General features: G+C 51.9%; 4 protein-coding genes across 4 annotated transcripts; all 4 read left to right on the forward strand.

Moving 5' to 3' along the window:
- Positions 1-294: 294 nt before the first annotated feature.
- On the forward strand, positions 295-2,238 carry SCP_0303550 (hypothetical protein; the record flags this gene model as incomplete). Its single annotated transcript, XM_027755750.1, has 6 exons — positions 295-352; positions 406-471; positions 524-1,016; positions 1,079-1,178; positions 1,398-1,537; positions 1,587-2,238. The coding sequence occupies 6 exons, from the start codon at positions 295-297 to the stop codon at positions 2,236-2,238; spliced, it is 1,509 nt and encodes a 502-aa protein (XP_027611551.1).
- A 1,519-nt stretch (positions 2,239-3,757) lies between these two features.
- Positions 3,758-7,747, forward strand: SCP_0303560 (Retrovirus-related Pol polyprotein from transposon TNT 1-94; the record flags this gene model as incomplete). The annotated part of the gene is made up of 4 exons (XM_027755751.1): positions 3,758-4,330; positions 4,565-6,259; positions 6,313-6,616; positions 6,663-7,747. The coding sequence occupies 4 exons, from the start codon at positions 3,758-3,760 to the stop codon at positions 7,745-7,747; spliced, it is 3,657 nt and encodes a 1,218-aa protein (XP_027611552.1).
- A 69-nt stretch (positions 7,748-7,816) lies between these two features.
- SCP_0303570 (hypothetical protein) lies at positions 7,817-8,296 on the forward strand (the record flags this gene model as incomplete). Its single annotated transcript, XM_027755752.1, has 1 exon — positions 7,817-8,296. The coding sequence occupies one exon, from the start codon at positions 7,817-7,819 to the stop codon at positions 8,294-8,296; it is 480 nt and encodes a 159-aa protein (XP_027611553.1).
- A 1,747-nt stretch (positions 8,297-10,043) lies between these two features.
- On the forward strand, positions 10,044-12,749 carry SCP_0303580 (hypothetical protein; the record flags this gene model as incomplete). The annotated part of the gene is made up of 9 exons (XM_027755753.1): positions 10,044-10,199; positions 10,261-10,454; positions 10,515-10,823; positions 10,875-11,272; positions 11,326-11,505; positions 11,565-11,621; positions 11,924-12,255; positions 12,328-12,409; positions 12,463-12,749. 9 exons carry the CDS (start codon positions 10,044-10,046, stop codon positions 12,747-12,749), a joined length of 1,995 nt encoding a protein of 664 aa, XP_027611554.1.
- Positions 12,750-13,312: the final 563 nt, after the last annotated feature.

Below are 13,312 nucleotides of genomic sequence, written 5' to 3' on the forward strand. Positions count from 1 at the left end.
TTTGAGTGAGCGCTCGGGAGTCCATCGCCCAATTGAAGCACGTACCTAGTACCATGTTGAGCGGGTGGGTTCTCTTGCAGGTCATGTTAAGAAGCACCCTGTCAGTATGCGTCAGCAGTTCGATGAGTCCCGTGGCATGACGTCTGTTGCCTCATACTCCATATAAGAGGCACTGAAGCTTGCCTGATCCACCCAAGCTCATTCTCGTCTCCTTCCATTGTTCTCATCCATTTAAGCAGTATGACCGCTTGTCAGAACATGCGTGGCGGAGCCCCCCCGCAGGTTCCGCCCCTCATGTTCTCGCTGGAGGATCTGTTCCAGGCACTTACTCTCATCACTGGCCGCGACTTTGGTGAGTCTTCGCATCGCAAATACAGTCCTCAAAACTTACCGGTTCATTTGCAGATGAAGCGTGGTGTATGGTCATCCGGCAGCTCATTGCCAATGAGGCTGCAGAGGATGCGCGAGCCAGTAAGTCCTCAGGCCCCAGAATGTGAGGAGACTGACCGACATTACTATGCAGATAGTAAGTACTATGCCCGACGGACACAGCAACTGATGAACCTTGCTAAAATAGGAGTTCACGCCGACGTAGCTGGCGCAGGCGCGAAAGGCCCTGACGGGCCTCCTCCTGCCATCGCCGGTGGCCTTGGTGCTACTCATGCTGTTGACGGCCCTGCAGCTATTGCTACCGCAGTTGCCGCTGCGACCGCGGCTCCTGTTGCTGCCACAATTGCCGCTGCTGGCCCCCTTGTCATCACCGCTGCTCCTACTGCTGCCATTGTTCCTGCTGTTGCTGCCCCCACTGCCGCCATGGCTGGCCCCACAGCTGGTCCAGCCGGAGCTCCTGTTCCCGGGTTGGGTCAACCCAACGTACCTGGGCCCCTTAACGACCCAGAGGCACTTCAGGTAGCCATTGAGGGCACCCTGGTGATGGCCAACCAGCTGCTGCCGGTGCTCCCGGGTAGATGGTATGTTGTTACTCGCGGACGGGAAGTTGGTGTCTTTCAAGGCTGGTCAGTTGCATGTCATGTTACACAATGCTCTTGAGACTCACCGGAACATTGTGTACCTATAGGGCCAGTGTCTCGCCGCTCGTCTCCGCAGTGCCAAACACGTGCCATGAGCGCATCTCCTCCCGGGAGAACGGCTTCCAGATCTTCCACGCGGCCGTCGCTGTGAGGACCGTCGCGCTGTTACCATGAGATCACCACCATCGGGGTTGGGTGGGCTCTTGGCGCTGTATCTGATGTATCACCGTATTTCTTGGTAGACCACTATGTCTTTGTATGGGCCAGATTTGGCTCGCGGTGTCTTGTCTGCTGGTGTTGCGTGTAATAAATCTCGTGTTCCGCAAATCCCTGTGGTGTTAACGAAGTAAATAAGACAGCGCGCAGCGTGCGCCCATACTTACTGTCTTCTCTTCTCCCCTCTACTTCATCGTGGATGTCATGGGTCGTCGCGCAATATATCTCACAGCAGCTGCCCAAAGCGAAGGACGTCGAGCTGCCAGAGCCAGATATAACACGAAGAAGCTGTAAGATAATCAGTCAGTCGCGTACACACGACATTAACTCATAATGCAGAGGAGAAAGAGTGCGGAGTGAACAGAATCAGCGAGCATATGCACGACGAAATGGAGATCATCCTAGCCCCTTTTTTCCAGCACCTGGGATTTCTCTCCCACCCGACCTCCTCGAACACGCACGCAAGCCTTCCATCGTTGGAGGTAGACAGCAGACTGCCATTGACCTCGGTTTGTGGGCCCCACCTTACACCTTCAATCCCGCTGGCCTTCAGAAGGAGTCGAAGGGTAGTCCCTCGACTGAGCATGAACATCCAAACATCTCAGAGGAGGCTCACCTCAAGTTGGGCCAGGTCAGCGAGCTTGAACGTAGATGCTTGACAAGAGCACTCGGCAGTCGACAGTTTACACTGTTGGTAGAGGCAGGGAGACAGAGGTTGGAAATCTGGGATGAGAAGGAGGACATACAAGATCAGATACTGGCTATGGAGAGAGAATTGACTGCGCGCACGAGAGCGTGGGTAGACCTGCATGGTGTGAGTTGGGAGGACGGCAGAGTCACTACTGGACGTGACATCGCATTGGACTGGGGGGCGAAAATAATTTGTACCCTGGCAAGGGAGCTCGAGATCGTTCAGAAGGGTGAGGTCGAGTATATGAGAAGCCTAGAAGTGGGCAAGTTACCGTGGCAGCGTATGAACACTGTACATTGATGCCGCCTTAGTACGAACCGAGCGTAGTACACTGTACAGTAACTTGAAGTTCACCCATGCTCAACTCAATGCCATGTGCATAACACTTTGACAGCACTCCACCACGACATTCTGGTGCAATATATATGTTGCTGTATGCTCGCCCTACTAGCTTTGTATGTATACTTAGGCTTCCCTTGCGTATTTCAGGCGCTGACGACATGTTTGCACTACCTCCTGGTCACTCAGCAGGACACTTATTCGCAGGCTGATTGGCTCCTCACTCAAACACCAGGAGTCGGGTTGTCCCGGAGCGCCTTGGTCCGATGGCGGAGTCTCAATTATCTCAGGTGTGTATATAAGACTGGCCTGTTTCGTCCTTCTCTCCTCCAGAGTTATCTTTTCGTCATCCCTCTGGTTGCCCCATCGTCATTCTTTACCCTCTTCGTCGTCGTTCTGGCCCAGCTTGCCATCGTCCCTGCTCACCCTCGTCATCACTTTTCCCCTCCACCATCATCACTCTTCCCCTCCGCCGTCGTCGTCCTTACCCTCCGCCGTCGTCCTTACCCTCCGTCGTCGTCCTTACCCTCCGTTGTCGTCCTTACCCTCCGTTGTCGTCCTTACCCTCCGTCGTCGTCCTTACCCTCCATCGTCGTCCTTACCCTCCGTTGTCGTCATTCTTACCCTTCGTTCTTGCCCTCCGTCGTCGTCGTGCTTGCCCTCCATCGTCATTCTTTGCCCTCCATTTCCCTCCGCAATCGTTCTTTGCCCTCCGTCGTTGTTCTCATTTCTCTTATGGTCGGTGTAGCTTCCTGTCCCGTCGTCTACCTCGTCGTCGCCATATCTTCCTATTCCTGATGTCGCTGCACCTTCCTCTTACATAGTCGGCATACTGCTGTGTTCATCGTGGTACATTTCCCCTCTATCCTGCCCATCATTATTGTTTCTTCCATCGTCGTCGCTCCGTCCTTCTTGTTGTCGCTTTCATCGGACTTTGCAATGTATCATTGTGGGTGAGTCTCCACTGTTAAGAAATGTAATGTTTGCTTATCTTATGTCTGTCCAGATGTGTGTGGTGTTATTTGATGGGATTTCGTTGGTGGCTACGTGTTTTAGATGTACATGTATGTTTCTCTGTATTGTAATGTATTTTGTTCATACGCTCTTCCAATGCAATTGTCTCTGTTGTAGATACAATTTCGTGTAGTCCTCTCACTCCTTCATAGTTAGTTTCCTAATCGGGCACGGACGCTCGCGTAGTATACACGCTCGCTACACGTTTCGTTTCCCTCAGTCCTTTTGCTATTGACATCAGATTGAGGGTAAGCTACATTCCTATACTATACATTAGTTACTCATGCTGATCTACCTGTAGGACTGATTCAGTCCGTGTCTAGGTAGATAATTTAGTCCTTTTGCTATTGACATCGGATTGAGGGACTGATTCAGTCCGTGTCTAGTCTTCAACAGGTTACGAGCCCCGAGAGGCAGCTAAAACGCGCACTCGACTCGCCAGCCGAACCTCCCGCACGAGACCGCAATGAGCGGCGAACGACGCAACCCCTGGAGCGGACGCTCGTCGCCATGCAGGCGCTCTCCGACTCCTCCACCTTTGTGCAGAGCCTACTGGGACGAACCCGGCACGCCTACCGGCGGTCACAGGCCGCGCGCGAGACCGCAGCGCAGCGGAGAAAATCTGTACGCGCAGTCTTCACCACGCAGATCCGCGGCACCTTCGAGACGGCCCACGCTGAGCCCGAACGCAGGCGGAAGGAGGTACAGGCCTTTGGGAGAAGGCGGAGCAGAGCACTGGACCCTGCACAAGGATACCGACCACTCTTCGCACATGAACCTTACGAAGCTCCCCCACAAGCTCACGCCGACGAACTACGTATCGTGGATGACGACGATGGAATCAACGCTCGACACTATCGAACTCTTCGAGTACGCTACCGGAGAAGTTCCCGAGCCCGATCCGGATGTCGACGAGGCGCGTGCGCGACGCTGGAAGCACGCGAATGCCTGCGTCCGACTCATACTCGCGTCGAATATGACCGAGGAAGTCGTGTCGCAGATCAGCCACCTCACGGTCGCGGCACAGGTCTGGCAAGAAGTGCGACGACTATTCGCAGGCGAAACCCTTACCGACTGGACGCTTCTTATCACCAGTCTCATCACGACGAAGTATGCCGATGGCGAAGATCTGACCCTTCATATTGCAAAGATGAAAGCGTACCGGTGAGATCTCATCCTCATGTCCCGAAATATCCCTGACGACCTCTATGCTTGTTTCATCCGAATCTCTATGCCACAATCCTGGAACTACGTATTTTCTGGCCTTTCTCAGTACTACACATCTTCTGAGATCGAACGACGTCTGAAGGAAGAATATGCCATACGACAGAACCAGCAATCGACAGCGCGAGCATACAATGCCAAGCAGCAGTCCGGCAAGCGATCGAAGAAGGAATATAAACCAGGCGACCCCTTCTGCAAGAATTGCGAACGGCCCGGTCACTACATCAAGGACTGCTGGTCGAAAGGGGGTGGAGCTGAGGGGAAGGGACCACGTAGTAAGAAGAAGGAGAAGAAGGATTCAGAGAAACAGGATGTGAAGGGGAAGGAGCGAGTGAACGAGGTGAAAGAAGACTCTGACCATCTCTCATGCATGGCGGCACCCGGCTCATCCTCCCGATTCACCTGGATTCTCGACGGCGGATCTACCACTCACATCTGCAGAACGAAATCGGCCTTCGTTACATTCACGCCTTCGAGCGAGACAATCGGCGGCATTTGGAAGACAGGACCTCAACTTGAGGTGCACGGGAGAGGTGATATCCTCATCCTATGCCACGTTCATAGCGGAGACCAGCACATCGTCACGCTACGAAATGTATGCTACTGCCCGGACGCACGTGACAATATTATCTCGGAGAGCCGTATGGATCAGAAGGGACTATCGATCCACAAGCAGAATGGCCTGGTAGCTGTCCAGAACTCAAATGGGAAGGTTATCATGGAAGGTGCGCGACGACGTGACTTATATGAACTCGACTGCGCAATCGCCCCTCCATCCTCCCATCCCTCTGAGATCTCATTCGCCGCCCAACTCTCTCCATCTGATAGCGAGCTTTGGCACCGCCGGCTTGCTCATATCGGACAGGGCAGTCTCCAATACATGGTAAAGCACGCCCTTGTCACAGGACTCGATCTGAAATCCGTAGAGACACTTGGCCCATGCGACGGCTGCGCGAAGGGGAAGCATCACCAAGCACCCTTTCCGAAGCAAGCCACCAATCGTGCTACAAGCATTCTCCATCGCCTCCACATGGATCTTCAAGGACCATTTGACCTATCCATCACCGGCTATCGCTACACACTCGCTGTCGTTGACGACTACAGCCGCAAGGGATGGAAGGCTTTCCTGAAGGCCAAAAACGATGCAACTTCAGAGATCAAGGATTTGGTCACACGCCTCGAGACATTCTCTGACAAGAGAGTCAAGATCGTTCGATCCGATGGTGGTGGCGAATTTATAGGCAACGACCTCCAGACATATTTCAAATCGAAGGGGATCAAACACGAGACTTCCGCTCCACACACTCCACCACAGAATGGCGTAGCCGAGCGCTATAACCAGACGACACATGAGCACGCCCTCTGCATGTTGCAAGAAGCTAACATGAGCTCGGGTTTTTGGCCTGAAGCCCATGCATATGCATCGCTTGTCCGCAATCGAAGTCCTACAAGAGCCCTGGTTGAATCCACGCCCAACGAGAAATTCTATGGCCAGAAACCAGATGTCTCAACCCTTCGCATTTTCGGAGCACGCTGCCATGTTCGCGTTCCACCCGAATCCCAAAAGAAGCTCGATGCACACTCGCTTGATGGCATTTTCTGCGGTTTTGCACCTAATCAGAAGGCATACAAGATCTGGATCCCTTCGAGGCACAAGTTTATGGTATCTCGAGATGTTATTGTCTACGAGAATGTCCCAGCAATGCCCGATGATGATGACCAAAACCCTGCTTTGAGCGAGGGGGTGACCGCAAGTAAGTCCACTCAAAGCAATAGTCCTGACAAGGCTGTTGGCAGAGAAATTTCCGCGACATCACCACCACATCCTCCAACTCCTCAGGCTTCGGCATCACCAGCTTCAGCGCCAATCCCTACACCGCCCGAAAATCAGCCATCCACTGCATCAGCACCCACTCCCGCCAGTACTTCCGCACCAGCACCAATGCCCGCGCCAGCTCCCGCACATCTCCGACGTTCAGAACGTGTCACGCGCCCATCTTGGATCAAGCAAGCTGCCGAGAAACAGCAGGCATAAGAACAGGCGACAAAGACACACAACAAGGCGATCAAGGAAGCACGCACACTGCGGAGACAAATGAAGGTACAGGCGAGGACAGCTCCAGAACCCATACCAGAGGACACCACAGTCCCAACGACACCCGAAGGTGATGTCACGCAAGTCGCCTATATGGCGGCATTTGGCACGGACACACCAATGAATTTCCGTGAGGCGACGAAGTGCTCGGAGGCCGATAACTGGTGGACAGCAATGCACGAAGAGATCGACATGCTGCAGAGGCGTGGTACATGGGTACTCGAGGACTTGCCACCTGGCCGGAAAGCCATCGGCAACCGCTGGACATATGTTATCAAGCGTGGCCCACAAGGCGAGATCCTACGATACAAAGCCCGACTTGTTGCACAGGGATTTTCACAGATTCCCGGCATAGACTTCAATGACACATTTTCCCCCACTGTTCGACTCGAATCTCTTCGGGCGATCTTACATCTCACCGCCGCACATGGATGGCATCGTGGACAGGACGACGTGACTGGCGCATTCTTGCACAGCAAGGTTGACGTTATCATTTATATGCAGCAGCCTGTCGGATTTGACGACGGTACTGGACGTGTTTGTCGCTTACTGCTCAGCTTGTATGGTCTTAGGCAGTCATCCCACCTCTGGAACGAGTACATGGATGGCCAACTGTCAACAATCTCATTCCATCGACTGATCTGCGATAGTGCCATCTATGTTCGTCGTACAGAAACCGGTGCGAATTCCATCCTGGCGATCCATGTTGACAATACCCTCAGCTTCTCAGACTCAGCAGAGGAGTTCGCTTCTGTCCGAAAGCAGCTTCACAGTATCTTTGAGATGAAGGAGGAGGATCCCAACTGGTTGATGGGTTTCGAACTCATTGACAATCCCCAGGAACATACTGTCTCCATCTCGCACCGCCAGTACATCTCCACCATTCTCAGACGCTTCAAAATGGAGGATTGCGTTCCTGTACCAACCCCCATGGAGTCCAGTCTGCACCTCTCAGTTCACGATGCACCGTCGACACCGGAGGAGATCGCAGAGATGAAGAAACGGCCGTATCGCGAACTTGTTGGCGCCCTGACCTGGATCTCGGTCATCTCGCGCCCTGACGTATCGTTTGTCAGCGCACACCTCGCGCAGTTCAACGCCAATCCTGGCAAGAGGCATTGGGAAGCCGTGAAATGAGTGCTTCGATATCTCGCGGGCACTCGCGACCTTCGCCTCGAATTGGGAACTGCAGACGAGGAAGGCAACATGAATGAATTGGTCGGCTATAAGGACACGGACTGGGCGCGCGACGTTGACACTCGACGCTCCGTCTCGGCATACGTTTTCCAGCTCGGCAACTCATCAATAGCCTGGAGCAGCAAACGCCAGATGACCATTGCCTCATTATCAACTGAGAGCGAATATATGGCCTTGTCTTATGGCGCGAAACAGGCACTGTGGTACCGGCGTTTCCTCACGGAAATTGGACTCACTCTCGGAGGAACCCCTACCGCACTCCTAACAGACAATATGGCTGCCAAGGACATTGCGAAGGATACCCATCACCATGGACGTACCAAACACATCGATGTACAGCACCACTTCATCTGCGAGCGCATACAAGACGGAAACTTCAATGTCGTTCACTGTCCCACTGCAGCAAACATTGCAGATGGACTCACCAAGCCCCTGGACAAGGAGCCATTTTCCAAAATGGTTTCTGATTTAGGACTCTCACTCCATTGAGGGGGTGTGTTGTAGATACAATTTCGTGTAGTCCTCTCACTCCTTCATAGTTAGTTTCCTAATCGGGCACGGACGCTCGCTACACGTTTCGTTTCCCTCAGTCCTTTTGCTATTGACATCAGATTGAGGGTAAGCTACATTCCTATACTATACATTAGTTACTCATGCTGATCTACCTGTAGGACTGATTCAGTCCGTGTCTAGGTAGATAATTTAGTCCTTTTGCTATTGACATCGGATTGAGGGACTGATTCAGTCCGTGTCTAGTCTTCAACAGTCTCATGATGTCCACATTTGTGCTTGTCACCGTGGGTTGCTGCTGTGATTCACGGTTGTAAGATGTCAGTATTTTCTGATGGTTATGAAGGGTGCTTATTGAGCAGGGACTGGCCGCACTGCCTTCTTCGTTGACTGACGTTGACAGGAAAAAAAATTATCGAATGTGTGCTCCAAGAGCCCGCTGCGCTCCACTGGTGATTTCGCACGCGGACTTCGTGTGAGAAAGTCCGTCCTTTCCATTGGCTTCGTGTCAGATATGTCCGCCAATTTGTGCATGAATTCCAAACGAAGAATTAGTGGTGCCCAGATGCACCGCCGAAGAAAATCTGTTATTCTATGTGCATTTCCTGCTCCTGCGTGAGAGATTGACGCGCCCACTTCAGTCTGCAATCACGACGAATTAGGAGCGCGTGCAAATTCTACATGAATTCCTGATGGTGTTATTCAGCGGGCACATCATAGTTATCCGTGCAGCCGTCCTGCATTGCCGTTGTTGCTGTTCCACCATTGTGACCGATTGGAGCCCGCGCAATTGAGCCTGCGCAATTCCCTCTCCAGTCATGTTTCGCTCATCCAAGTGTGCCAGGCACGGTGGTGCCCGCATCGAGGTCTACAGGTCATCTCGCCCTGGCCAGGATGAAGATTTGCCTCGTCGCACTGTGCAGCTGTCTGTTCTCCAGTGCCATATCACATACTCATTCCTGGGGAATGGCAAAGTCACTACTCGCACATCCTTCCTAGACACTGTTGATGATCACAGTCGTGCCTCCGCTGTCTCAGGTTCGGTCGAACACGGAGACATGTCAAATGTGGACTCCATCGTGAACAGCAGTACATGGCGAGATCGATACTCGGACCTTGACGTCGAATACATCCACAACATTGAGCTTGATGAAGTTGAAGGCCGAGCTCGGAAGTGCACTGCTGCTGTGAGTATTTCTCACTGCACATCTAGTGTGGATTAAATGATGATGTAGGATAACCCTCTGCTGCAATGGGTACCCGAGATCGATAATTGGCTAGCAGAACTCATCTGTCTTGAAGGAAGATGCGGCTACACGGACGAGCTTTGCCCTGCTTGCCAAACTAATCAAGCCACTATATGTTGTGAAGACTGTCAAGATTTGCGGCTCTACTGTACGACGTGTATCGTGAATAGGCATGCTCGAAGCCCCTTCCACCGACTGAAGGTACACAGTTATGCAGTTGCTCATTCGATAGATACTTTTCACTCATCCGGATATTTTGATAGGCTTGGACTGACACTCATTTTCGCCGCGAGACACTCAAGAATATAGGCTTGCGCCTGCAACTTGGACATGCACCTGGGGATCAATGCCCAAATCCCATTCGAGCTTTCGGCGATGACTTCGTTGTTGTGGACATTTCTGGTATTCATGAAATCGGACTGGACTTCTGTGGATGCGAGATCACGCAGTCCCACCCGACTCAATTACTTCGCAATCATATGCTCCCTGCCACTTCAGTGGATCCGAAGACTGCAGCCACGTTCCGCCTTCTGGAAACATTCCATCTCATCTCTGCACAGTCCAAGATATCAGGTTATGAATTCTATACTGCTCTAGCTCGACGTACAGACAACACCGGTGTAAATCCGCCGAAGGTATGGCTTATTCCTGGGTGTATGTGTTTTGAATTTTGAATTGATGTGCTATCCTATGTAGAATCGTTATCCTGCTTTCATGAGGATGATGCGCGAATGGCGACATCTGAAGATGCTCAAACGTTCAGGATGTGGACATGACCCTGGTGGTGTTGCGGCCACGCTTCCTGGTAGCTGTGCGGTACTGTGCCCTGCATGTCCGCACCCTGGCAAGAATTTGCCCGCGGATTGGGCCGACGTGCCGAAGGATAAGAGGTAAGCCACATTCATACAGTGGTAGAGCACGAATTCACAGTTATGAAGCTGGCTCTACAGATTATTCCTATCTATCGATGCCAACTTCTGGCTTAAACGCAAAAAAGTATCCTCTGATCAGGTCAACCCTGGCCTCAACCACGGATATGCGTATTTCGTTGAGGAGAAGGCATACAAGGAGCATCTTCGTACATACGACAAGGCATTCCCAGACGAAATCAGCACATGCAATAACCACGACGCTCTGAAGCTTGCGAGCATGAAAGGTGCCCATCAAAGTACCGCTGCCAGTGGCGTTGGGACAGTCGATTGCGCGCGACACGATATGAAGAGACCGTGCTCGGTCGGCGATCTACAGAAGGGGGAGCAGTACGTCTTGGTACGCCAAAAGTCAACGCTGAACTGACCCAGGTTTCATAGATATGTCAACATGGATTATATATTTTGGTCTACTGTTTGCCAGCACAGCCCGTTCGAGATGATTGACATTGTCGCATCCTACGACATTGCATGTCAGTGGTCAAAGAATATTTGGACCCGGTTCAAGCACTACGGGATGTCTTCCAACCTCCTCAATCGCAGTTTTACGTTCGTCATTCCTAAGTTCCATCTTCCTGCTCATCAAGAATCGTGCCACGTTGCATACTCTTTTAACCTTCTGCCATGGGTTGCTCGGACGGATGGTGAAGGGGTCGAGCGGGGACATGCCGCACACAACCTGTACGCCTCCAGCATGAAGGAAATGGGACCAGGTTCCCGCCGTGACGTCTTGGATGATGCGTTTGGCGACAGCAACTGGCGCAAAGTAAGCAACCTTGGTGAGTAATCGCATATTTTCTCAAAGCACAACTTGCTTATACCATATCGTTAGCATCTACATTTTTAGCGAAGGTCAAGATGGCGGTTCAAGAGCGCTGTGAACACGTCTGTGCTTTTCATGACTTCAATGCCGTTATGACCACAGAATCCTCGGCAGAAGGATGGAAGGACATGGTGGAAGCTTGGGAGAATGATTTGGCCTCCCCAAATCCATTCATCGTCACTCGGCCTAGTCAGTATCATTGCTTTACATTGTACAGCTACTGAATGTCATTGCATCATCTCCTCCAGCTGTCACTCTGGCCGGTGTTCGCCTTCAGCTTGCCGAGGAAGAAGCTGCAAATTTAAGTGAGGGATGAGACATCGCCGTGCATGAACAGGTGTCGGCGAGTATGATGATCAATAACGGCCTTGATCTTGAAGAACAACAGTAAGTTTTACCTTTCAATGTAATGAATAGTGCAATTCTACTACAAGGAGCTTCAGACGACATCTTCAAGTCGATGCCGCGGCTCTAGGTCAACACGCGACTGAGCTCCAGCGAGCTAAGATCCAGGAGAGACGCAATGTCCTGCAGCAGAAGATTGAGGCTTGATACGGGATACAGAGGTTGTACATGCCAAGTGTCGACATGCTGCGTGCGCGCGCAGCTGCCTCCCGAGAGACTCCTTTTCCTGCGCAAGAAATGCCACTACTTCTGCCAAGTGCCATTCAAGGCACGATGGCTTGTAGTCCTGCTCTGATGGAAGTCGAATGGCGACTTTGCTATGCGCTCGCTAATGACATCCTGAACGACCTTCGGCAACATCTGCGGCTCCGCTCCCACATGTACATTTACAAGGACCGCTTCGTGCGTGGACAGCGACAGAACACCCGTGCAAGGACCACCATTCAAATTGTCGAGGACAAGGTGAACGTGGATGCCACGCGATACCGGACAACCTTCTCGGCCCTTGTAGCTCTTGCTCAGTCTCTCAACAAGGTCAGCTAGCAATCTGAGCTGCGACCACTCAATACTACGGACATACGCGGGATGACTGAACCATTATCTCAGGAGAGCGAAGGTAGACGAACATTGGCTTGGATTTGGATGGCTCCTGGAGCCGGTGAAGGCAGTGTAGGAGACACGCAAGACAGTAAGTGATGCAGATTGTCAATTAATGGATTCTCCTAATACTGCAACTCTCAGGTCTTCGAATAGAGTGGTGTAAGGCAAGAGCGCGAGCCCATAGGTGGACAGAAGAATGCCAGTTGCTGGAAGAGGAGATGCGCCGTGTCCTCGAATTCCAAGAGTGGATAGCATCTTGGTGGCTTGACCAAGCAGAAAGGAATGTCGGAAGGTCACCTGAACATGAAGAGGGCTCCGTCGCATATGCATATCGCCAGGCTGAAATACGCCGAGCCATAAGCAGCATTTGTGAACGAGCATGGAAGGATGTGCCGGAATGGCTGGAGGTAGAAGACGAGGTGGATTAGTATACAGTACAAAGCACTAATGCTATGACGGTTTGAATGGGAATCGCAAATTTCGGGGCACATAATACATGCTCGTGCCTGACTGCGCACGATGCACAAGTATGCATACAGTATACTATGCTCAGCGCACAATGAAGAATGCATATAGGAGAGTGCATAATGCACGCTTGTATGCATAAAAGCTGATGTGATGCATCATGGACCGTCCATAATGCATAGCAGGCATGATGCATACAACGACGGGGATGACCAACAAATATTTGAATAGTAGATTTAATATGCATACAGGAGGGTACGTGCGGGCAATACATGTTACACGATGATGCATAGAGTATACCGTGGTGTAAGGGGGCATGCGGAAGCAGGGCGGACGCGCTACAGCTACAGGGTACTGTATTAAGAAAGGAACCTGCAAACTGATGGCTGGTCAGCCAATAGTATACAAGTTTCCCTCGCCCACCTGCACGTGAAGACCGACTCTGGCATGATGGAGAGTGTACCTGCAATCGAGAAGTGAGCCGAGAAACTGCTAATAATGGTGATGACTGGCGGGGGCAACACAC

Source organism: Sparassis crispa, assembly GCF_003851025.1.
Source record: "Sparassis crispa DNA, contig_000002F, whole genome shotgun sequence".
In the NCBI taxonomy this organism is placed as follows: Eukaryota; Fungi; Basidiomycota; class Agaricomycetes; order Polyporales; family Sparassidaceae; genus Sparassis; species Sparassis crispa.